Source organism: Excalfactoria chinensis, chromosome 5, assembly GCF_039878825.1.
Source record: "Excalfactoria chinensis isolate bCotChi1 chromosome 5, bCotChi1.hap2, whole genome shotgun sequence".
NCBI lineage: Eukaryota > Metazoa > Chordata > Aves > Galliformes > Phasianidae > Excalfactoria > Excalfactoria chinensis.
This window is the reverse complement of record NC_092829.1, coordinates 6454190-6478651: the sequence shown is the minus strand read 5'-3', so window position 1 is coordinate 6478651 and position 24462 is coordinate 6454190. Positions and strand designations below refer to the sequence as shown.

Sequence of the window (24462 nt, the reverse complement as noted above, 5' to 3'; positions counted from 1 at the left end):
AGGTAAAAGCCACTTAGAATCATAATGTTTTTAGGGCCTGACCCAAAGCGAACTGGAGTTATTAGAAGTTTCTTTATTGATTTACCTGAACTTTGAATCAGATTCTTCAGATTGCAGGCATCACCTTGCTTAATGTCTCGGGTTTTGTTTTGACAACTGTTGTGTCTGTCTTGGCAGTTTTCCCATATTCGAGTCAGTGATGTAGGTTTCCAGTCTTGTAGAAGGAAACTGAGTTTTGAAAAGCATCTTTTGAAGTAAACAGGCAGTTACAAACCTGTTTCTTCAGTTTGCTTTCGGAAATGCTTAAAGGGATATTTAACAATAATGAAAGGTGGCTCAGGACCTGTTTACCAAATCCTTTGGAACCACTGCCTGAATGCTAGTAAAGGCTTTTGCCTAGCAATGACAGGAATTACCTGGTCATTTTATCTTGGGCATTTTAAAAATGAAGCTTTACTGGAGAAAATAAACTCTAATCTGAATGGAAAAATGGGATAGAGCAGGTTATGTAATTTGGAATGAATGGCTAGTGAATGTGCAATGTCTTTGTTGGAAAATGTTTCTATGTTGTCATACAGAGCACCATACCTTATATACAGTGGAAGTCTTGATGTGTTTGAGTAGCATGAGAAGCCTGTTTTGAACATAAAGTCATTTAGCACTCGATTCTGACATGTTGAGTTTTAGCAGCTCTTTCCTTCCTCATCTGTATCCTTGAAATTCCTTGATCATCTTTTCTCACCATAAGAAGGGAACAGATCGAAGACTGAAGTACAGTGCCTTTACTGAAGCAGCATTTCTCACTTCTAATGTAAATCTTTAGAACTTATAGTTGCAGTTTCAGAACTTAAGCAAAATTCCTTTACAAGTCTGTGAACATAATTTAAACATCGAATCACCCCCCTGTCCTTTTTGCTCTTTTTGCTTTCCTTTTGTAACTTTCCTATGTCTTTTTAAATAAGATGTGACATGCTTTGCAGACACGGTGTCAGTGGAAGCCAGCAGTAGTGTCTCTGTTCTCAAACTGGTAACTGTGTGTGTAAGTGAGCAGTTCAGCTGCCTTGGACTTTTAAAGGAGAAATAGCAATAAAAACCTTAGAATAAATCTGAGACTTCTTTACAGCTGATCTCAGAAATGCTGTAAATCGTGCAAACCAGTTAATTTATTTGAGCTCCAAGTATTGCTGGAGAAAGTGGAATTGGAAAAATAATTGTTTATCCCAGTGAATATGTTTGTTGGCAACCTGATAAACCTGAAGTGTCACAGGGAAAACACTCCATACTTACAGAGATGATCTGAAAATACTGTCATTGCAGAATTGCCTTCAGTGAGGGTCAGACAGAGTTTCTGTGATGACATTCTGATAAAGAATGGATTGAAGTGTATTAATTAAAAACCCTTTTGAAGCCATGTTTACTATGTGCTCTTTTCAAATACTCTGAGCTCTGGTTGTATAATATTGACTTGAAGGTGCAAGTAGAAGAAAATGTGCGGGGAAAAGGGATGGGGAGATCCAGGAGCTCAATAGGATGTATAACCACTGTGTTATCGTGTTTTTCTTCAGTTACCTGCCACACACTTTTGCTAGCAGCAGGAAATATTCACGTGGAAGTGTTTGCCGGTCCATTCCTCCAGGGACAGGAAATAGGAAGCTTAGAGAGCAGAAATCCCAGGATTAATTTATTCATTTTTTAGCTTTATTGAGATGGAATTAAGGGAACATTCAAGTTTTGCCTTGATTAATACATTGGACAGGTTCCCCTCCTGTGTTAATAAAAAACAAGATTCTGACGAACTCAGCTGAGTCAGGCTTTTACCCACAGATCAGTAAAAGGCAGTTTCTCATGTGCAGTTTAATGAGACAAATCTGGAATAGCTTTTTTATGCTTAATAGACTAAGACATGCCCAAAGCCTTTTGTTACCTGTTGATGACATTCAAGATATCTGATTTGGGATTCCGTGCCGCGTTAGAACAGTTTGTCATAGCTTGCAAAGTCAAGAATAATCAATACCTCGATTTCTGTGTTATTTCATTGAGTTTGTGAAGAAAGGTTACAGCATATTTACTGATTTCTCAGGCAGTTTTAGGTCTTTTAAATCAGTAAAACTGGATATTAGGGAAACTAAATTGTAATAAGATTTTTGAAAGACAAGTTAGAATAAAATTGCAGGGACAAAAGTGTTTTATCTTCTATTAATGGGAAGGTGTGTAGTAGAATGAATACAAGTGAACCAGTGTTATACATAAATTCCAACAGGGAAATCAGAAAGACAGCTGAAATTGTATTGTATTTCATACGTGCCCACACATAGATTTGTTTTTAATCCAATTATAGGACCAGGCATTTATTCACGTTTTATATCTATGGGAAAAAAGATTGTTTGTTGCAGTAAAGTCTAAGGCAACTGCACACTTATTTACAAATGGTGTTTGCATGCTGAGCAGAGCATGCTGCAAACTGGGCACTCCTGGAGCACTTGCAGGACTGAAGCAAGTTTCAGTGTCTCCCAAAGCTCAGAGCTTTAGTGGCTGATGGAATGGAAAAAGAACCTTGCAAGTGGCATGTTCTTCTTGGAAGGACAGTGGTGAAACTCTTTTGTTAAGTCAGTTAGATTTACAGCGTAAATAATTTGCGTAATAATGAGGCTGCATGGGAAAATCAGAGTAAGAAATGTTTTTATTTAAAGGTGGAGAGAGTGGAGTAAGGGATGTTCAGCATTGGTGTGAGAGGAAAAATTCTGCTGCTTTTTTCCTTCTTCTGGTCACCCAGCTCTGACAAATGGCTCCCTGGCAGCAGGTTAACAAAGAGGGTTTTCTGCAGCCTCAGACAGTGTTGTAGTAATCTCTGCTCCTTCTTGGTCTTGTAAAGAAAAGGTTATTTGAGGAGCCTGAGGCATGGCACAGTCAAGGGAACAGCCTGTGCATCACGTCCGCTTAGCCAGGAGAAATTAAATCCTGCATTTACTGCCTTATATGCCAAGCTGAAACCCCCATCCCATGTTTTCTAGCTATGGGAAGTGAGATCCTCAGGTGGCACAGTGTGCTCAGCCGAGTTAGACCAGTTCATGTTGTCTGGGGAGATGAATAAGTCATGTTCCCAAATAACTGATTTTGTTGCCTGTAGATTGCCGAGGGTCTGGGCTTTGGGTGCAGCTATGACTTTACTCTTTTTGTTTGTTGGCCAGGAGGCTCTTAGTCTCATCAGTGGTTTTTATGCCTGGTTTTGGACACCTGCTGCCAGGGAATCTCTTGTCTATACTTTCCTCAGAAGGTGAGATGGACATTTTTGCTGCCTGAGAGAACAGGGGGTGCCAAAATTCCCACTGTATTCTTACTGCTTGATTTGCTTGTTTTCTTTCTTTCTTTTTGTTGCTGTTGTTTTGTTTTTTTTCCAGATATTGACTTTTTTCTTCCCCTTTTCCTCTCCTAAATTTCTGTCTGAAATGAGTGCATTGCTGCTGGCGTTGTTCCCTATCCGCCTGCTCCATCTCCTCACAGACTTGCATGGGGGAACTGCTGCGGGAAAAGGGAATAAACACAGCAGTGTTTTTTTGTTTCTGATTTATTTATTTATTTGAGCATCAGGAGGGACTGATGCTGGGAGATGTGGAATTGTTATAAGAGTAAACAAAAAGAACTTGAGTCGAGTCAGTGTCCCTGCACCAGCTCATGTCTCTGCCGTGCCAGTAACTAAGGCACAGTTATTCAGTAACACGCTGAGTTGTGTAAAAGCCCTACTGTGCAAAACAAGGCTTTTTCTCCATATATAGTCACCCTTTCTGATGGCAGATGATTGAGCTCAACACTCTGCTTCTCAGCAGTCATACAAATTAAAGATGTCCCTCAATACAAGGTTTTGTAATGACTGGAAAACCATGATTGTTATATGGCCTTCTCATTAATGGAGACATGGTGGTTGAAGGAAGTAATCTTCCTGGACACAAGGAACTGGTATGTTCCCTGCTGTTAGCACAGAGCTATGAGCTGATCATCAAACCAAGAACTAGCTGCTCAGAATTAACTCTGCAAGAATTAACTAAATTACTTTGTGCTGGGACCCCCCAAGCGTGCTTCAGAGTTACTAGATACAGACACACATCCTTGCTCAATGAAACCATGAGTCCCAGCCATAGGCCAGCCTGTCCTGCTCTCTTCTGCCCTTCCTTACGTCAGAAGGAGATGCTTTCTTTAAGCAATAATGTTTTTATCAGACAAGTGTGATGTTCTTTTGTACTAGCTTTTGCCATAACACTGCTGTAGGTTGAAGTGTGATTACAAAATCCTTGGACTAATTGATTATAATTGCCACTTGTGTAATAGCTTTAATGGATGCTTCTTTTGTAAGGTAGCATGTTAGAATTTTCCCACTGAAGTCCAAATATTCTTTTTGATGGAATATATATTTGAGTGCCCACTTTGAAGTAATGACATGCAAAGAAGAGAAGCTGAGATCTCTCTGTATTCATTTGTACACTTGAACAGGACAGTGGCTTGTAATTTATGGTCTATAGGTCTGTAAGCTTATGAAATGTACCTAAGAAATGCAAATGAAATCTGTTCTGAGGTCTGATAGCATCGTAAGGGTCTATAAATTGGAAGGTTAAAAAGTGCTGCAGTGAATATTAACCCCTGCTTGAAGCAAGATCTGAAAATCTTTTCCCCTTCTATGCATACCTCCAAGTGATCTAATCCCACTGCAGTGAATATGACATCTCGCTTCATGTATCATAAAGTGTTAAGTGATGGCCATCTTTGGACAGGACCCACAGTTCTTCACTTGAAAGAAGTTTATGAGGTGGCCAGTGTCCCAGGTTATTACCGTTTGTCATGCTTCACTTTTTCCAGCACAAGTAAAATGGAACTTCCTCATCTATGAATGCCTTTAATAGTGGAGGAACATAGTCATAAAAAAAATTCAGGTGGGAAGGAATATCTGGAGAGCAATGAATCCAATATCTTGCTACAAGTGAGGTCAGGTTGTTCAGGGTCATTTTCAGCCTCTCTTCAGTCTCCCTTTTTGTTTTTCTTTTTTTAATGTTTCCAAAAATGAAGATTTCACAGCCCTCCTGAATATCCTTCACTTAATTATTCTCATTGTGGAGATTCTTTTTCATGTCCAACCAGATTTTCTCTTGCTCCAACATGTGACTAACCTCTTGTCCACACTGTGCACTGTTCAGTAATCTTGCTTAGTCTTTGTAACTGCACTTCAGGTAGTAGAAGACTGTAATTAAGCCCTCCTTCGGTTTTCTGTTTCTCCCAGGACCAAACCTGGTTCCTTTGGTGCCTGCACATGTCGTGCACCAGATCCCTGAAATATTTATGAATGTTTAGAAGAACCTAAAAGTTGTCAGTGTCCTCAGTAACACCAAGGCTAAAACAGGGCAAAGGGTGCTCAGTTCTCTTCAGTGTTTCCAACTATTCTTGCTCCTGTGGTTTTGATCTTCAGTATTTTCTTCAGAGGTGATCTTGATCTCTTTGGAAACAAGCTGCTAATTTTGCAGGAATGGATCTGAAAGTCTCTAAAAAGAGCTTTATTTCCCTTTTGCCTTCCTATCTGCCCCCTACTTGTTGCATATAGTGCACCTCAGGTAATAAATAATAAACCTGTTTACTCACATGCCTTCTGTTGGCAGTATCTTGCACTGCTGTGTTTAATGAGTAATAAGTTATCCACAAAACCTGAAGCATAAGAGCTATTTTATGCATCAGTAGTGACTTTGCTTTAATGATCCGTTCCTGAGAAGATGCTTTGGTTTATTTTTGCAATGAGATGCACAAAGTTTAACTTAGCAGAATATTAATAGAATGCTTTCCAAGAAGAGTGCGAGGCTCGGGCTGTGGGGCAGTAGAATGCAGGTTTGCTGAATCACCTCTTATTCAAATGGAAGGAATAATGATTATGCCTTAATTGAAACCTAGCGGAGAGAGGGATGATCTTTATGACAAGAAAAAAAATTGCTCAAAATATGTGTCTTGCCTGGAAAATTCTAAGCACGTTGTTATTTATGCTGATGAAATAGTACCTGAGAATATCCAAGTTTACTTGTGGACTGTTGTGCCTATCTAGAAAAAGCTATTATATTGTTTCCAAGCAGGTTCTAAAACATGGCAGCCTGCCCTCTTTTCCCTTTATTTACCCCTTTCTAATGCTATTTTGTGGAAGGCTTTTAAAAAGGTATTTGGTGTACGTAATGTGCTGTTACCAACATTTGAATGTAGATACCCATTTGAGATTGTTCCAGTAGGTCAGATGGCTTAATTATTTACCCGTCTATCTGTTTGACTATGACATCCAAACCAGCAGTCTTGTACTTGATCTGGTGTTTGTTGCATTGTGACTGTCAAGATACACTGAGTTCAATATGTAGAGCTGTTTCAAGAGCAGAAGCCTCACTTTTTCTTGGATAACATTAACAACATCACGTTTTTGCTCCTGCATACCCATGGAAAGTGGTGCTATCCTTTGCATACTGGAGCCCATGGAAATTTATTGTCATATGTCAGATGTGGATTCTTCCCTTAATGTACTATATATGTGAATGGTAAGTGCTACTGGAGGAATCAGACTGGTTACTTACTTTGTGGCATTTCAGTTGCTTCCTACCTTTCTAAGCTAAACTGACTCGATTGAAACACTTGCAGTCGAGAAGGCTGTACTCTATAAATGATGGATACCTATTTTGTTTCTGGGCCTGGTACAGATCTTGTGCACTGCTGACAGATTAGATCTAAATTACCTACTTAGAGTTGAATTTTCTTTCTTTTCTTTTTTTTTTTTTAATACCTTTATGCAGAGAAGGAAGAAAATTTGGGACAGGAGTTTGGTTCATGGAGTTGTTAATTCTAGTAGTGTTTTCGATAGGAGGGCATCATGAAATGGGACAAACTTATTGTCCTGTAGCAACTTCTTATTGCGATCCTCAGCTTAAATGTGGCAGTGATTCCTTCTGAGGTACTGATGTTAGTGGAGTTTGTCTTCTGTAGACTTGAATCTTAAGCTCTGGTTACCTGAACCTGCAATTCTTCCTCAAGAAGTACAGCTCTGCAGAGCAGCAGTTATTTTGGGGACTTTTCTGTGCAGTTCTGAATGTTTTCTGCAGCTTTGTTTTATTTGTGAGGCTCTGGACTTCCTGTTCTGAATCTCCTGAGTATATGAAGAATATGATCCCATGTACATCCAAAACCTACCATGGCAAAGTAATTTCTGCTACTCAAGTTAATTATCTTAAGCCATTACTGTTGTTTATTTGTTATATTGAAGTCTGATGAAGTGTATTTTTTTAGCCTTCTGGAACCCAAAGTCCTTTCTTTAGTAAAGGAAAAAAAGTCACGAGCCGTCTGTTTTGGAGGAATGCTGTACAAACTTCTCATGCTTGCATGAACTCTTCCCTCTAAAACTTGTGCTGCTTCGAAGCTCTCTGTATATTTCTAAATACTGCCTGTTGTTCTTTGGAGAGAATAAAACCTCCTGCTAAATTGGCAGCTACCCTCCCTATCACTCCAGTGGGTTGCCTCTCTCTCAAAAACCATAATTTAAATCTCAGCTGATTTGGATTCATGAAATTATTGAGTACCAACTCTGTGTTCCCTCTGCTTATGCATCATATGTGCGTGTATTTTCTGAGGGAAACTGTACAGCCAGTTGCCTGCTGCCAAAGCCATTGCAGTATCTTAGCAGAACGTCTTTAGGTCATTCTGGGATGTCACTGTAATGCCTCTCAAGTCCTTCTCTCAGAAGGGTTTGGGGTTACACTGCGCTGTGCACCCTTTGAAGGGGAGCAGTGCAGTCAGCTCTTGCTGGGCAGGGCTGACATCATTCAGGTGCTCCTGTGGAGTGTCCGTGCACACCTCTGAGATCCCAAGTGGTACTTTGCTTTACCTACATGCATTTTGAATTCTATGAGCAAATTCACAGCGTTCACTATGAAAGTAACCGCTGCTGAAAATAATGTTGTTTTTCAGTTCTGTCATTTGCTGCCTGAAAATTATTTGGGCTGTCCATAAAATGCAAGCAAGAGAACATGTGGGATTTCCAGTGCTTTTTGCGCTCTTAGGGGAAAATGTGAAGCATCTGGCAAGGGCACATAAGGCATGTAGAATGTATGAAAAATGAGGTCACATTCTCCTGCTTTGGCTGCATCAGAGTTCCAGTGCAACAACGGCTGGATGTAAACCACTGCTGAGATAATTCATTTTCCTGTTTCCCACAAAGGAATAAACAGCAGCTGGGGCTGAAGTGCCAGAGATGATTTGAATGAGTTCCTCATTACTTCTCCATATATCTTCACTTTCATCAGCAGAGTTCAAAGGGAGAAGAGCCCTAAACTATTTTATTCAGATAGATTTTCTCTTGTTTCTTTTTTGGTGATTCTACCATCAGTCCTGTCTCTAGGTGGGGAAAATGTCGGTACACCAAGATGGCATACTAGAAATGCCATCTAGTTGAGAATTTCTGGGACAGGGAGGTAGCTGGTGCTTCAGGAAACGTATGTTTGGATCTTTAGCATTTTATCTTATGGTTGTGTGAGGCGAAAAAAGGTAAGAATATTTAGCACCCATACTTTAGACACTTCTGGTATAGCAAAACCGTGGCTGACTTCTTATTTACTCTTATTTACTTATTATCTCTTATTGCCATATGTAAATTATGCTGGGGTATCTCTTCTGGGAACCGGAACTTGAATGAATTACACACAAAGCCCACAACGAAGAATGAAATTTAAATACTCTTAAATGCTGCTGTAAAACTGATGGTTCCAGGATGGTGTTTACATCTTAGAAGGTGTTTTGTTGACTTCTTTCTTTTTTTCCTTTTTTATTCTTTTTTTTTTTTTTTTTTTTTTTTTTCCTATAATTTACCTTGAATGATTTGGGTATGCCTAGATCTGGCAGACAGTGTTTCTGTGAGTGTATTAAGGTCCTGTGATTTCACATTCAGATGGAATGAAGGATGGAGAGCAGGCAGCACAGCATGCCAGGAAACTATAAAACTTCCTGACCTTACGGATTTGCTTGAATTCCTCTTTGCCAGCTCAGAAATACCTGCACTTTGTGACATCTGCATTTCATGACATCTACTTTTATAATGGCTCTGTTCAGAGGTGCTGTATCCAAGTACCTTTCATTGATGGAGCTGCTTACTGATGTCCATCCCATCTTTCTCCTCACTGGAGAGGGATGTACAGCAGAGTTATGATTTTGAAAGGTAAAGTCTCTGTCTGTCTGTGTTCCAAACATCTGTTACACACTCGTGTTGATAAAGGAAGGCTGATACTTCAGTAGTGCTCTTGCAGTGGGAGAAGGAGGTGGTGAATTTCTTTGAAGATAATTGATTTCTCAGGACACTCATGCCTCAATTACTCGACACAGAGCAGCTTTACCCCGGTTGCAGTGAATTGCTTTGCTTGGGATCCCAGCTGTCACGTGCATTTTTATTTCAGGCTTCAATTTATACATTTTTTTGTGTTTTAAATGATGTTTGGACTCAACAAGTGTTGCCCCCTTTATTTATAAGGAAGTTCTAGAGAATTTTCTGCTTCACAAAGGTAGCAAACTTGAATGCTGTCTAAGTACGTTTGCTATGTAATCTGTTTTCACAGAGTGTTTTCAGTGCTTTCTGTTTTGTGAATTCCTCTATTTCTTTTACAGAAAAGACTTAAGATAGAGCTTCCTTAGTTTCTAATTCATGGTTGTTGTTTTTTTTCCCCCTACCTTAACATCTTAGGATGAATATTTAAATAATCTTCGGTCTTGCATCAAAATGTCCCTCTGTGCGTCTTCTCACAAGGACTTTTCTCAGTTGCTGCCTCTTCAGGATATTGGATGCAATAAAACAGAAATTAAAAACTCACCTGCTGGTATTGGCTCTCCAGTTCCCTACAGCTGTAATCAATCTGCATTGACAACAGAACACAGTCCGGTCTACATCCCTTCATCTTACATGGAAAACAGGCATGAATATTCTGCAATGGCATTCTGCAGTCCTGCTATGATAAATTACAACATAGCCAGCAATTTTGGTGATTCAGAGAGTGCATCTGTGAGGCAAACATCGAGCCCAAGCGTGTTATGGTCTGCTCCTGGCCACCTCTCCCCTCTGACACTGCACTGTCAGTCATCGCTTCTGTATGCAGAGCAGCCTAAGAGCCCGTGGTGCGAAGCGAGACCACTGGAACCAGTGCTGCCCGTCACCAGGTGAGTGCCACTCACTTCTTTAGAACTTTCCTATCAGTCAATCACAGCTTCTTTAGTTCCTTTACGTCTTTTTGTTATTACTTCTTAAAACATTTTATATCCGTGCGTCTGAAAAACAAAGGAAAAAACCCACACCGAGCACCAATTTGCTCCTGTTACTTTGCCATTGCTTTTATTAATATAACTTCTTTTCAGGTGAAAGGAGTATAGACTCTTCCCCCCACACGCACATTTTCCTACAGTGTTGTTTGAATTCCTGTATGTTTGTTTGTTTTTTCTGCATCACATAATTATAAAGACATTAAGAAATGTAAAAGGGAAGCTCATCTTTTTTAATTTGCTTTTCATGAAGGCAATGTGAGCAGCAGATTCACAGGCTGAATTTCTCAGAACTGAATTTGCAAAAGCGTTGTCCCATGTTGCACAGTGTTACATGCCATGAGAAGTGTGTGCATCATCAGCTGACAAAACAATTCCATTCCTGTTCACAGCAGCTTTCTATAGATAAAGGCAGAAGGTGTTGCAAGGGCTATTCCTGTTTTACCCACTGTGTGTTTCTTCATATGGTTCCTTATTCAACTTCAGCCATTGATGATATGGAAAATAGCACGTCCTGGCAACAGCTGTAGTTCAATATTCAGTAATTTTTACTTTTGGTATTACCCACATTCCTTCTGCAATGGATGGGCTTTATATTGTTTGCCCAGCACTAAGGTATAAAATGTAAAGCCTGATTCAGACTTGTGGATTGCAGAAATCTTCAGGATGGCCACTTGAGTAATCTGCCTTTGGAGTCAGAAAAGGCAATTCTGCAGCGCATATCTGCCTCAGGTGTTGGGTATGTGGACTGGGACAGGCTATTTTAAATAGCACCAGCCTACAAAGGGGTTCCTTGAGCAAATGAGTGGGGTTATCATCCAAACTCTTCCCGCTTTGGTTAATGTTTCAAAACAGATAAGTCTGGGTAAGCAGGAAAACAGGTCCAGGTTAGTGGGCTGACCAGATAGTGGATCAAGCCAAGTGGAAGAACACAGCAGCAAGAGCAGCCCTTCGGATGCTCTGCAGAGTGGCTTCCCTTCAGTCTATTTAAAAGTAAACCCGTACCTCTGGTGTTCAAGTAACTAAGTCTTCTATTGTTTGTTTGGGTTCCTTTGGACTGTTGTGACTCTAGCTGATGATACCTGTATTTAAAGCAGAGAAATCAATGTAATTGAATGTCTAAATATGTGGATGATTTTTATATCTCAGGAGCGAGCAATCACTGTATTATTTGTTAGCTGGACTTTTCCAGTGGTTCATTTGTTCCAGTATGGTGCATTGTAACCCCTCCTTTGTCTTTAGAAGTTGTAAAAAAAAATGGTGTATAATTCAGCATGCAAACACATAAAGGAGGAATTGCAATTCCCTGTTGTGGCTACGTGGCCTGAGATAAAAATGTACTTTCTCTTCTCTTTTGGCAAGATCTTCAATGTCGTGAACATCTTATTTATTGCCATGGGAACAATGACTGTGACACCACATCTTCGAAGATTATACCTTGAAGGAAGAATTCTTGGGACTGAAACTTACAGGAATAGCTCTGGGGGAAGGGAGAGACTAACGTTGCAAGGTGTAAATAATTTTAAACAACACTGTAGTTGAAGGAAAGGGAGTTGTTTGAACAACGAGTAAGAAAACATCAATATAAGCAGGAGGGGGAATGACTGTTTACGAGGGTGGACAGTGATAGGACAAGGGAGAATGGTTTTAAACTGAGGCAGGGGAGTTTAGATACGAGAAGGAAGTTTTTTACACAGAGGGTGGTGACGCATTGGAACAGGTTGTCCAAGGAGGCTGTGGATGCCCCATCCCTGCAGGCATTCGAGGCCAGGCTGGATGTGTCTCTGGGCAGCCTGGGCTGGTGGTTGGCGGCCCTGCACATAGCATGGGGTTGGAACTGGATGATGACTGTGGTCCTTTTCAACAACCCAGGCAATTCTGTGATCCTGTGATCAGTGCATAATTAGGATTATTATACAGTTCATTTTTATCTTAAGGAATAAGGCAAGAGTCTCACTGTGAGAGGGCTTTATTTTCCCTGGGTGTAAACTTCAGTTAACATTTGCTGTACTAATGAGGGCTGCTTCACTGTGGCTGATCTTGTGTAATTTGGAACTTGTAGATCAGCTTAAAATAAGAAACCCGAATTCCACATATTTCTCTTCCTTGCAAATAAGTTCTTCATATGAGGAAATTTATTTAACACTGGAACCGCATAACATTTTCATTTAGCAGTGTTAATCTGCAGCAGTAGCTCAACAAAAATAAGCAGTATTCCAAGGAAAAATAAACATGAATTTTTTTTAGAGCATTTGTAGAACTTATACATATAAAGCTATATATATATGTGTGTGTGTATATATATATGTATATATATATATATATATAGTTTTTTGGATGTTTCCAAACAATTTATATTAAAATGACATGAAAAGAAATGTGATAATAGAATTGTATAATATTTAAGAGTAATCTGGCACGGCATCTGAAATTGTTTTTTTGCCTCCGTCTCCTAAATTGTTTTTAATTAAAGAAACAAAAGATTTATTTTTAAAATGGGATAGATATGTCCTTATAACAAGTACTAGGAAACATTAAGAAGGTTGGCAGAGATGTTTCTGGAACTTAATTTCCTCCCTTTTACTTCTTCTGTTCCATTATTTTCCTTCTGTTTCTGCCTGTACATGTATGGTTCATGCAGGCCTGCAATGCTTGCTTGAATTGTATACAATTAAGTCAATTTCTTGCCCAATGTGCCCCAGTACTGTATTCATACTTTGTCCAAACTCTGCTCTGAAGCCATAATTATTTGCATTGTTCTCCCATCCTGGTTTTAATTTTTATTTTTTATTATTGTTTTAAATTGTGCCCATTCTGTTGGGCACTTGGCAATACCTTGAGGTCCCTTTGTGGTGTTGGGCTGGCATTTCAATTTCATGATGCGGTAACACAGATTAAGCAAAAATGTCCCTTAATCTTTGGGTACCCGTAGCATCAATTTCAGTACGTTAATCAGTGTTTGGGACGTGACAGAACCTGTGCTTTGGAGACTGATATATTCACAGTTATGTGGTATCAGCACTTCCAGAAATGGTGGTGGTGATTGTCCCTAGAAGCTGAGGAAGATAAAAGTGGAAAATGACCCTCTCACTGACTTTTGCACAGCATTTTGCTCATGGTCAGGGGAGAAAGGAGGAGATTCAAATCAATCGGTGCTAAAGGCTGTAATTATAATGCTCTTCTTAGACTTATGGTGCACTAAACAAGGCAAGAGCTTGAGCACAGGAAGTGACCAACACACAGATGCAGCCTTTGTCATTGTACAGTTTAGGTTTGTATAAGACTGAATCTCTCCAGGGAGTGAATGAGCCAGTGGCCTGTGGGAGGGAAGCTTATTAAGAAGTGCTAAAATCTGGACTGTTAATTTTTGGCTTCATCATTTATTTATTTATTTATTTGTTTTCTTTTTTCTGTTTTCTGTTTTATTTTATTTCTCTCTCTCTCTTCTTAAAGCACAATAGTTTAGGTTAAAAAATAAAAACATGGTGCATTATAACTGCTATGAACAAATCTTGCTAACCGCCAGGTCAGATCTTTGCCACAGTTCTTCATTATTGATAAAAAGCTGAATTCAGGCTCAGGTTTTCTAAGCATGGTGTCTGCATCAGACACTTTCAGCTTGGGATATTCTATGAAATCTAGAATGAATTAAGAGACATGATAGACATTGAACTGCCTGATTCCTTCTCCTTCAGGGTAGTCATCTTGTCACTACTGACCATAGAACAAGAGATGGAATAAGGCCTTTTGCAACCTGGTTGAGCTGTGGTGTCCCTGTTCATTGGACTAGATGGCCCTCAGAGTTCCCTTTTAACTCAAATGACTCTAATTATATATAAAAACTATGATTGAAAATAGAGAGGACCACCTGGAGATGTAAAGCAATGAATCTGAATCCAATCAGCTCCTCAACTGCAGTCAGGGTACATTATTTTCCTGCATGGTTTGGTGCAGGGGCCCCGTGAGCACACAGCCACCTCACAGTTTTCCTGTAGGACCTGGCAGCTCATTCTTCTGTTGAGTGTGCTTGAAGTACATCAGTCCTGTGTACAATGCAAAGAGGCCTCTAACCATGCATGAGGCTGCCTGATTTCTACGTCCTTGAGGAAATGAGCATATATGACATAAGTTAAAATTCTCTATTTCCTAGCTCTGTCCACAAAGACAACAGTAACAAAATAATTGCTTTTGAACCTCCCGCTGTGCTGCCACAGCTATTGATGATGAGCAGATTTGATGCCCGATGAGCCTGTGGGAGGGATGCATTCCAGATTGTTGCTCTTCCTGCAAGCTGTTCACTGCAGTAGGCAGAAGTCACGTAGTTTGCATGTGTGCGGAGTGACTGCAGCTGAACCTTTAAGCAGATAAAGAAACACTCGTGATGACTGGTAGGTAGAAAGTAGCACTCGTGTGTGATGTTGCAGTCTGTACTGTTTCTTCATTGTCATCTGGAACAGCTTTGTGCTCTAACGAAGGCAATAAGCATAGTTTGCTACAGCTTATCAATCAGTAACTGAGATGCTCTCTGACTGATCTGGGTTCTCTTCTGATTCTAACAATTGGATCTTGATTCTTAAGTGGAGCTGCCTCTGATACTGATGTGAAACGCCAAACTACTTTTCTCCCAAATACAGGGAAAGGGAAAAGAGTAGCAATGTATTTTCCTCCTTGCTTTAGCATCATATTAGGGGTGTGTGTGTGATACAGCCCCTTTATTCTAAGGGAATGTTTCCCCACATTGGTCTTCCCAGTGTAACAGAAGGGGAAACTTGTCAGTGATTCAGAAATCTCTTAACTGTATGTGTGAATTCAGAGACCAGGAACATTAAACATCTAAACACTTTTATTCCCTGTAAGAGCTGGATAAATGGACTTTTAAAAAAATCTTGCTGTGACTTAATACTATGATAAATACTGTAACTTTTCTAGTTTGGAATTTGCTCAGAGGCACCTTTCTAGTTATTTATTTATTTATTTTCTCTCTAATCTTCTTTTGGAAAACCAGAGAACATCCTCCTCAAAGACTTGTAACCTAGAAGGTTTTTCATTGGCTTGTAGTTGTTTTTGTCCTTCCCTCTCATGAAGCCAGCACAAAGTCTACCTTTATTGTGTTAGCTAAAGTCTCCATGACAGAAATTTCAACATATTTCTGCCATTCTCTTTAAATTTGCTCTTGTTGGTGAGCAGATTTCTGCTCTGGAAATGTAACCTTGTTCTTCAAAAGTCACATAAACTGCATAACCTGCTGTCTTGTTCCAGCTGATGTTTCTTCTTTTTAATGCTGCTGGAAGGGAGCACAAGGAGAACTCTGCACAAGAGGCATCTGTGCTTAGATATCTACCTTTAAGTTCGCTGCACAACTTTCCTTTTGTCAAGCTGATACTGAGAGTTTTCATGTGACAATGTTTTCTCTCTAGCTCAATACTGTAAGGTATCTTACTGAAGGTAAGATATGCTAAAACTACAAAGAAAATGGTGTCCAGAAATGTATACAATGGATGTCCTTCCTATGCCTAAAACCTGCTTTACTGATGACCCAAGTTCCTTTCCTCTTTCTGTTTGTTTTTAGGATCTGAATGTCAAAAATTGGTTGTTCTTTCATGTTTTTATTCTGTTGTAATTTTGAGTTCCAAAGAGTAATTCCAATAAGTTGGAACAACTTGCTGCACTTTAAATGCAACTTGCTAATTTATGCAAAGCAATATGTGTTTTTCTAATATATGAAAGCATTTTATTGATGTTCCTCCATTATCCTTGTATTCTTACCTCCTTTTATTCATCATTTCCATAGAATCATAGAATTACCCAGGTTGGAAAAGACCTTGAAGATCATCAAGTCCAACCGCAGCCTAACCATAGTACCCTAACTCTAACAACCCTCTGCTAAATCATATCCCTGAGCACTACATCCACACAGCTCTTAAACACATCCAGGGATGGCGATTCAACCACCTCCCTGGGGAGCCTATTCCAGTACCTAACCACCCTTTCTGTAAAGAAGTTCTTCCTAATATCCAACCTAAACTTGCCCTGGCGCAACTTGAGGCCATTTCCCCTCGTCCTGTCACATGTCACTAGTGAGAAGAGACCTGCCCCACTCTCACTGTAAGAACCTTTCAGGTACTGGAAGAGAGCGATAAGGTCTCCCCTCAGCCACCTTTTCCCCACTGTTACAGTGATCAGCATTGGTGGTCACCTTGAACAGAAAGCTTTGTCTAACATTTTGAGCTGCTCATTTGCACTTCTCTCAAGTGAAAAATAATGAAATCCTTTGCTAGATTTGCATAGCTATAATGGGATTAGATTCATTTTTTTCCCTCCCTTTTTTTTCTTCTCTATCAGAGAGACATTAAAAAGAAAAACTAATGGCAGTGACTGCACAAGCCCTATTGCAAGTAATCCTGGCTCAAAAAGAGATGCCCACTTCTGCGCAGTCTGCAGTGACTATGCTTCAGGATATCACTATGGAGTCTGGTCATGTGAAGGCTGTAAAGCATTCTTTAAAAGAAGTATTCAAGGTAGGAAAATCAGCTTTTGATCATTTAGCTCAACTAAGTTTTTCATATGATCAGAGACTGCAGCAATTGCTCTGGTAGTGAGTTGATCTAAAATCCTGGTGTGTGGTGTTGCATGTGTAAGTAGAGCAATCTATGACTTGACCGCTTTGTCTTTTGGTTCTTCTGTTATCAACATCTGGAAACATTACAAAGCAAGCAACTCATTTCTTTAGAGAGGAGGTGGAGTACATATCATGGCAGAGCCCTGCAGGAATAGCCTCAGTGGGATGGCACTGCACACCTATGAATCAGATTGCAGTTTGTGTTACAAAGTAGACACAGTAATTGTGAATTTGTTGTAGCAGATGCAGAGTAGGTACTTCTCACAAGCAAAATTTTTGGATGAGCTATTCCTAACAAGAGTATATTGTTTGGAACTACTGAGTCATAGCGTATAATATCTACATCCATGGTTGCTATCGCAGGCTGTGGGCAATGACTTACTCACTGTATTACAGCTTAGTATCATGTCTGCTTCTTACCCTGGGCTCTGGTCATCATATCTGGAGGCCTGTTGGTTGAAACTTAGTCCAACTGACATTGAATGATAACTGCGGATACCAACACAGAAACTTCTATTGTTCTTTGGTCTATAACATTCATTTGGTCTATAACATTCTCATCCTCTGCTGCATGAGGCCTTCAGCAGTCTTGAGCTATTTTCTTTTGGCTCAATGTGGCAGAGTTGATGTCACCATTAGAATCAAACTTAAAACTCGTTTGCCTTTCCAATTTATTGTGCAAGTTCTGTGCAGGTGAATAACAGTTTCTCCAAATTGCTGAAAGTTCTTTTGACTTTTTAAAATGATTGAAGATAACTTTGTCTCCAGTTATCACAAATGGAGTCTGAATTTGGGCTCAAAGTGTTTTCTGTCAGGAAAATTATTTGCCTGCTCTGTGCTGATCACATGTGCTGTGGCCATGAACACGTTGCCTACTGTGGCCTTTTGTACACCTTAATGTACCCTGTCAGGTAACGTTTGTTTGTGATTCAAATAAGTGAAAGTAAGTTCTTGGCATAAAACACTATCAAATGTTCAGTTGCAACTGTTGTTATGAAGGATGCTGCTTATAAAAATCAAAAAGTTCTGGGCCTCCTGGAGACAAGCATTTAGCTTTTGGCCTATCGTAGGCCCAGAATTGAAATTAAACATTATGACTGAGTAAATGTGTGTGGTCTCCTGCTTGTCTAAGTTAGTCATGTATCAATCCCTTATCTCTGAACATCTGCCTGCAAAATAAACGATCTCAAGGACAGGGGAGTTTTAAACCTCTTCATGCTCCTTTGTGCTTGGGTTATAGAGCAACAGAGAGCTTCTTCCTCCTATCCCCCTATGTTGTGTGAAGAGTGATAAACAGTAATTTGTTTTTCAGTCATATCTACCAGAAGGAAATGGGACAAACTGTAACCTGATCTCTTCTTTCTAAACTCCGTTGGTTCAAAAATTCAAGGTTAAAATTATTTTAATTTTGCAAGGAAATGGTCGCAATGGTTCAGTTAAATAATTACTCTTGGGGACATGAACTCTTGGACTTGCTCATGAATCAAGGCAAAACACAAAGCCAAACAAACAACCACCCTACTTGTAGGCTGCTGTGTCTTTGCCTGATCCATTCTTAATGTCTGAAAAAAATAACTCGGGGAAACAGCCTGAGAGAAAAGAAATTAAGATTCTTAATTAATTAAGAATTAATATTTATTTATTTATTTGTATTCTTTGGTGATGACTGCAGTAGAGATCTACACTGTTTGGCAACAGGTAATTTGGCTGCATTTAGATCAACTTCATAGTCAGATCTAGTTTTCTAGGAATAAACTTTTGAACCAGATTATCGGTTAATTAGATACAACAATGTAAAGAGATTTTGAGGAGAAGTGGGGTGAGATAGCAGAGAAGGGAAGACAGCTGGTGCAAATCAAGCAAAAACTTGTTGATGATATATGAAAGTTATACTACATGTTTGTGATTTTCTTTGTTTTGTACAGTATGTGTTAATTTATGTCAGTCTTCTTTCTCAGCCTTTTAATTTCAAAATAACAACAAAAACTTCTATCAGGGTCAGTTCTCAAAGGCTTCATTCCTGGGACTCACCTTGCTGGAGAGAGAGCTCAGTAAATAGAGGTGTAGTTTACTTAAATCTGTGCTGACTGAGGCTGTGTCCACTGCTATTTTCAAGTGTGCTGAGGACAAGTTCTGCTCTCTGCCATCTGTAGAAACTCAATATACAGTAAGATGTTTTAGACTGAGAGTAAATTTCTGCAAGAGTGTGTGTCTCTTTTTCAATAACCTGTTGGTATTATGAGATGCTTGGTTGTCTAACAGTCAACAGTAAAAGCTGGTCTGTGCTTTCTGGTTGCATTTTAGGGTCATAGATCGATGTTTTCAGTACAGGACAAATATGTGATTTTGCGTTGTTTAAGTTAATGGAGCTTAGATAAGAAAGAGATGAGATGCTTAAAATCTCTGATTTGGGAAATAGCCAAGAGAGATTGGCAGAGATGTTAAATTTTCTCTTTTACTCTGCTGCAGGACATAATGATTACATCTGCCCAGCTACCAATCAATGCACGATAGACAAAAACAGGCGCAAAAGCTGCCAGGCATGCCGGCTACGGAAATGCTATGAAGTGGGAATGATGAAATGTGGTGAGTTCTGTGTGTTGGTGTTGCTTACTTGGGATTTGTTGCCTTCAGTCAATTCTGTACAGCTTCCCCCCCCAACCAATCCCCAGAATTCTAAAAAAGGCACAACAATGCAATTAGAACAAGGTTTATGCAAATTTTATACATAGGAATGCACCAATTCTTCAAGCAGGAAGAGACTTCAGCTTTCTGAATTAAACCTGTGGGAAGGAGCAGGGAGTAGATTAAATGCAGGAAAACCATCGTTCCTACACTGAGCTCTGTAAATGAAGCTTATTTGCATGCTATATTCTGCAGAATGGGAACTGAGAATGTTTCTGCCTGCGCCTCAAATCAAACTGAAATCCTTTCAAATGTGGGGGTAAATGAGCCTGTACTATGCCCTGTGGATGAAGGCAATGCAAGAGCAGCAGTGCTGCATCTGAGCAGTAGTAAATTAGCCTGGCATCCTGCTTTCAGTGGTGACAAAGAATGAAGAGGGAAACGTAGGAGTGAAACTCAGGTCTATGTGAAGCTACTGCTGAAAACTCTCAGCTTACAAAAGCATCAATTTGGAAGTTAGTTTACAGTTAGAAAGATCTTCTTGCATTTATTAGGTCTCAGTGGGTCGATCAAATGACGACTTGTCCAGTGTTCCCATTTTTAATCCTGTGAAGTCTCAGCATCTACAACACCACATAGAGAGAAGTTCTGCAGCTTGACTGCATGTCTTGTAAAGAACAAGTCATCCATTTTCCAGGCACTTTCTCTGGGGCTTTATCTGCTTATAGAGGGTTAGAAGGTACTTCTCTTTTTTCTTGTTGTTGCTTCTCATGGGCTTCTTTCATGTGATGACTTCTCATTCTTTCATCAAAAGAAGCAGTGAACTATCCCTGTTTATCATTGCACTGTCCAGCCTTTTATTTTACTCTCCTCTACTTACTTCTGTTTCTTCACTGTAGGTGTACATTTGGAGTTTTAAAGGTTACTTTTAAGAAGAAAATCCCCTAAAAGATGTTTCAATACCCACTGTACTTTTATAGTCAAGGTTTATTGTTCTTATAGTTTTCCCAATGTTCATGATAGAAATAGGCTGTGAAAACATTACTTATGAGCACTAGAATGGAAGGGACGAGGTCACTGAGCCTGGTCCTTGGTGATTAGCAGGCATGCATGTCGTTTCATCTCATTTAATGCAGATACCTATTTCTGTTTCAAAGCTAGACGGTGTTTTTACCCTCCCACCACTTCGATCTGGAGGCTGTTTGCAGAATATTACTTCTTTCATTAGGAACATTCTTCTGAATTCCATCCAGCATTTATTGCAAAATATTTAATGCCCTTTTATTCTTGTGGCTTAGAGGCTCTTTTCTTTATTGTTAACGCTCTGGTTGTATTTATGGACGACAGTCATATCCTCTCGCAGCTTTTGTTTTATTAGATTAAATAAACCAAGCAATCTCCTTGTAAAAAAATCTATTGACATATTTTGGAAGTTAGGGTAGCTTGTCCCATAATAATCTCCAGGATGAACTAATGCATTTTGCACTATGATATTAAGAATTGCAGAAGGTATTCCTGTGAACTCTCTTTGCTGTAGTAGCATTAAAACAATGCTACTACGAAATTAAAACAAAAAATACCTGCAGGAGGTATTCTCTGCATGCAGCCCAGGATGCTGTTTGCCTTTCCCAAGGCTGTATCATACTCACAGTCTATAATCATTCAATGAGCTGTTATGATTGTAGCCTCCTTCTTCTGTTCTAGCTGATAACTTCCAGCTTAGTGCCACAGTTTCAATTGTTCCTTGTATTGCTTTTGTACTTCTGAGGTACATACAATGTCTGTTACTCAGCTCCTTCTGCGCTGCATTCTTGTTTTCTTCTGCAGCAATGTATCTCACCTTTATTGGTGTTGTTTGTTCTTGTGGTCTTAGCTACTTTTGCTGTCTGGTATCCAGAAAGGAAAACCTTCTTACAAAAGGGATACTTACTTTCTGAATAGCGCTGCTGTCTCTTATTCAACTTTATGACTGAGAATTTTACTGCATGTGTCTCTCTGTGAGCATTTATCAAGCTTCAGCTTTGGAGGGCTTCTCAAAAAGTTGATTCTACTGTGGCATAAGATGGTCCTCCACAATACTTCCTTCAAATGAATCCTTTTATCCTAATTGTCCAAGAAGTCCTGACTTGTGATTAGGCTTCACGAGCACTATGGTATTACAAGTAATGTAATGAATGTTTATACAACATTAATGACTCTTTAAAACTCATATATGTGCAACTATATTAGATATCTGTTATATCTGATACATTAATTAGTAATGGGAGTTGTATATTAAAATTTAGTTTTTAAAATGAGTTTCAGTAGCACTGAAACTTGAGAGTTTTGATAATTTAATTTGAGAACCTTAAGAAGTTAATTAAAAAAAAAAAAATCTAAAAATTGCATGCCTGGTAATTGAAGCTGAACTGACTGAATTCCCTGATGAGTTAGGAGATAACTACATGTAAAGCTGAAGCACAGGGACATGGTGGTCCCATTTTTTGACAGATGTTTAAAACAGAGACTTAAAAAGTGAATTTCTTGCATGAAACACAAATGACATTTCTTGCAGATCAGAGTGATTATCTTTCATTTTTTTCTTCTTAGAGCAATGCTTTATAACCACTTTTATGCCAAAGAAAGCCAGAAAAGTGCGCATTTTCTTTTTAATGAAGGCTTTTCCGCAGTCTCTGTGCTTTTCCCAGGTCACTTAGTGAATGCATTGGTTCACTTCTGCTAAAACCTTGGATAGGATGGAATGGTTTGTCAGTGCGTATTTGCTTAGAAAGACTTGTTGTTTAGCAAAAGTGCCTCAGTTACCACTTTGCTGGTTTATGAAAGCTCATCATAAACTGCATCGAATCTTTCAGTCCTAATTTTGTGTAGTATCAATAGCCGCCTTGAGGAAAATGTGTTTGTGTGTGTATTTGTGTATGTTTCTGTGTGTCAATGTACTTGGGTAGTATATGTTATTTTTAAAGTAGTAGGAGAAAGCAGGGAAGTTTTTCTTTGGAGTTTCCTGGAGTGGAGACTCTTCAATGTCATTGTATTTGTAAACGTAGAGAAGTCAACATGACAATCCAAGGGTATTTCAGTGGAGTTGAGCTTGGAGGTACTTTGTATTAAGGTGATAATGGATTTTCTAACAGAATATTTATCATACTGCCGGAAGCACAGGGTCTTAGACACTGTATTTGTAAATTTCTCTGCAGGAAGCCTGTGTTGCCTACTGTTCTAATCAAGAAAACTACTGCTAAATTTTGGCACTAGGAGCAATAGTAGAAAACTAATTGCAAAGAAAGCACTGTCATCAGGAACAAGGAAAACAGAATTACTGCAAATATATTAAAAGTAGATTCTGCCCTGAAAACTTGAATAAAATAGATCAAGATAAAAGAGATCTGCTCTTAGAACTTTCTGATGTTCACCTAGGGAGCCTGAAATGGTCTGAGCTGTTTGCCCAAGGTAAAGAAAGAAGAGTGGAGTTGCTTCATCACTTTGTTACAGCTACCCTCTGTGCAAATATGCCAGTGCTTTTTCTTTCTTTGCTTCCTGAGGCTGAAATAAACATTCTTGGGTAAGAAGTCTTCAGTATCCCTGTTGCTTCTGCTACAATAGACTTAATTCTTCCAAAGATAGAGCTCTGTTTTGCCACCTCCCTGATGAAACGAGAATGCTGAGGGTTCATACTAAATGGTAATGGTTAGATACTGCCTTTGAGTACTGGCACCATTCCTTCAGTTTACAAAAGAAAAGCAGGTTTCCGTGTGGGGTAATATGAATCTTGAAGTTCAGAATTTAGCTCTCTTTTTCCCCTCTATTTGCCTGCTGCTTGCAGTTTCTGGATAGCACCATATAGCAGAAATGCTGTAAACTTTTCTTCCACGTAGAATGTACACAGAGAAAAATGTTTCATGGCATTCTCTGGACATGAAATGTATTAACTCTACTTCAGCTGTTTTAGAACTTACTGTTATTTCATCCACTGTTCTCACATGTTCTTGGCAGACTGCAGCACCTCTGTCAGGCCTGCTCTATGAATACAGGCATATTCACCAGAATGTTTGCATTTCCTTGCAAAGGTGACTTGAGTGATAATGATTTACTAATGAAAACTTGCTCTCAAATGCTACTGAACTGACTAGTTACATAAGCATTTGTCAGGGACCAAAATCAATGTGAAGAGCAACGTGCCCAACTGAATACTGCCAGTAATTCCTGTCTGCAGTTTGTCCCTAGGTGAGTGAACAGGTTCTTTCTAAGCATTTAACACAGAACATCCCGAGTCAGAGAGGACCAATAGGGATCATCAAGCCCAACCTCTGTCTCCACGCGAGACCACTCAAAATCCAAACCCTACATCTGAGTGCATTGTACAAACTCTCCTTGTGCTCCTGCAGCTTGGGGTCATGCCCACTGCCCTAGAGAGCCAGTGCCATGCCCACTGTCCTCTGGTGAAGAACCTTTTTCTGACATCCAGCCTGAACATCCACTCCCGATGAAGAGCTGTAGGCCACCGTGAGTCCTCCCCTTGGCCTCCTCTGCTCTGAGCTGAGCAAACCCAGCAGCTTCTTTCAGTGTGTTTTATTTCTTACGTTCTTGCAGTCATTCACCCATGTGGCTAATGATGCTGTTACCCGAGGTCTTGCCCTTGGTCTAGTGTTCTCAGCTGAATACAGCTATTTTCTTGTGCAAATAATTGCTCTAAATAAGAAGAGTGTAGTAGGAAGAATGAGAGATTTGATCATCTTATGCACTTTTCCAATTGCCTGAATTACCTTTATTTGAATGAATATTAGCTATTAAGTATATTTAGGGAGTTCATGGCAATTTCAGTAATAGTCTCTAATCTTGGAAATCTTAAGTGTTTTATTGCTGTGCCTTTACACAGGTTGATTCAAATCTCTATATATATTGAAGCTAAACATTAAGCTTAT

At 39.4% G+C, this 24462-nt stretch overlaps 1 protein-coding gene across 2 annotated transcripts in view; it reads left to right on the top strand.

The window, feature by feature from the left end:
* Positions 1-24462, top strand: part of ESR2 (estrogen receptor 2) — a 42783-nt gene that overhangs the window by 2605 nt on the left and 15716 nt on the right. For both annotated transcript variants that reach the window (XM_072337712.1, XM_072337713.1), the window contains exons 2-4: positions 9731-10200; positions 16642-16817; positions 19388-19504. In XM_072337712.1, coding sequence (XP_072193813.1) covers positions 9767-10200; positions 16642-16817; positions 19388-19504 — 727 coding nt within the window. In that variant the 5' untranslated portion in view covers positions 9731-9766. The remainder of the gene's footprint in view (positions 1-9730; positions 10201-16641; positions 16818-19387; positions 19505-24462) is intronic.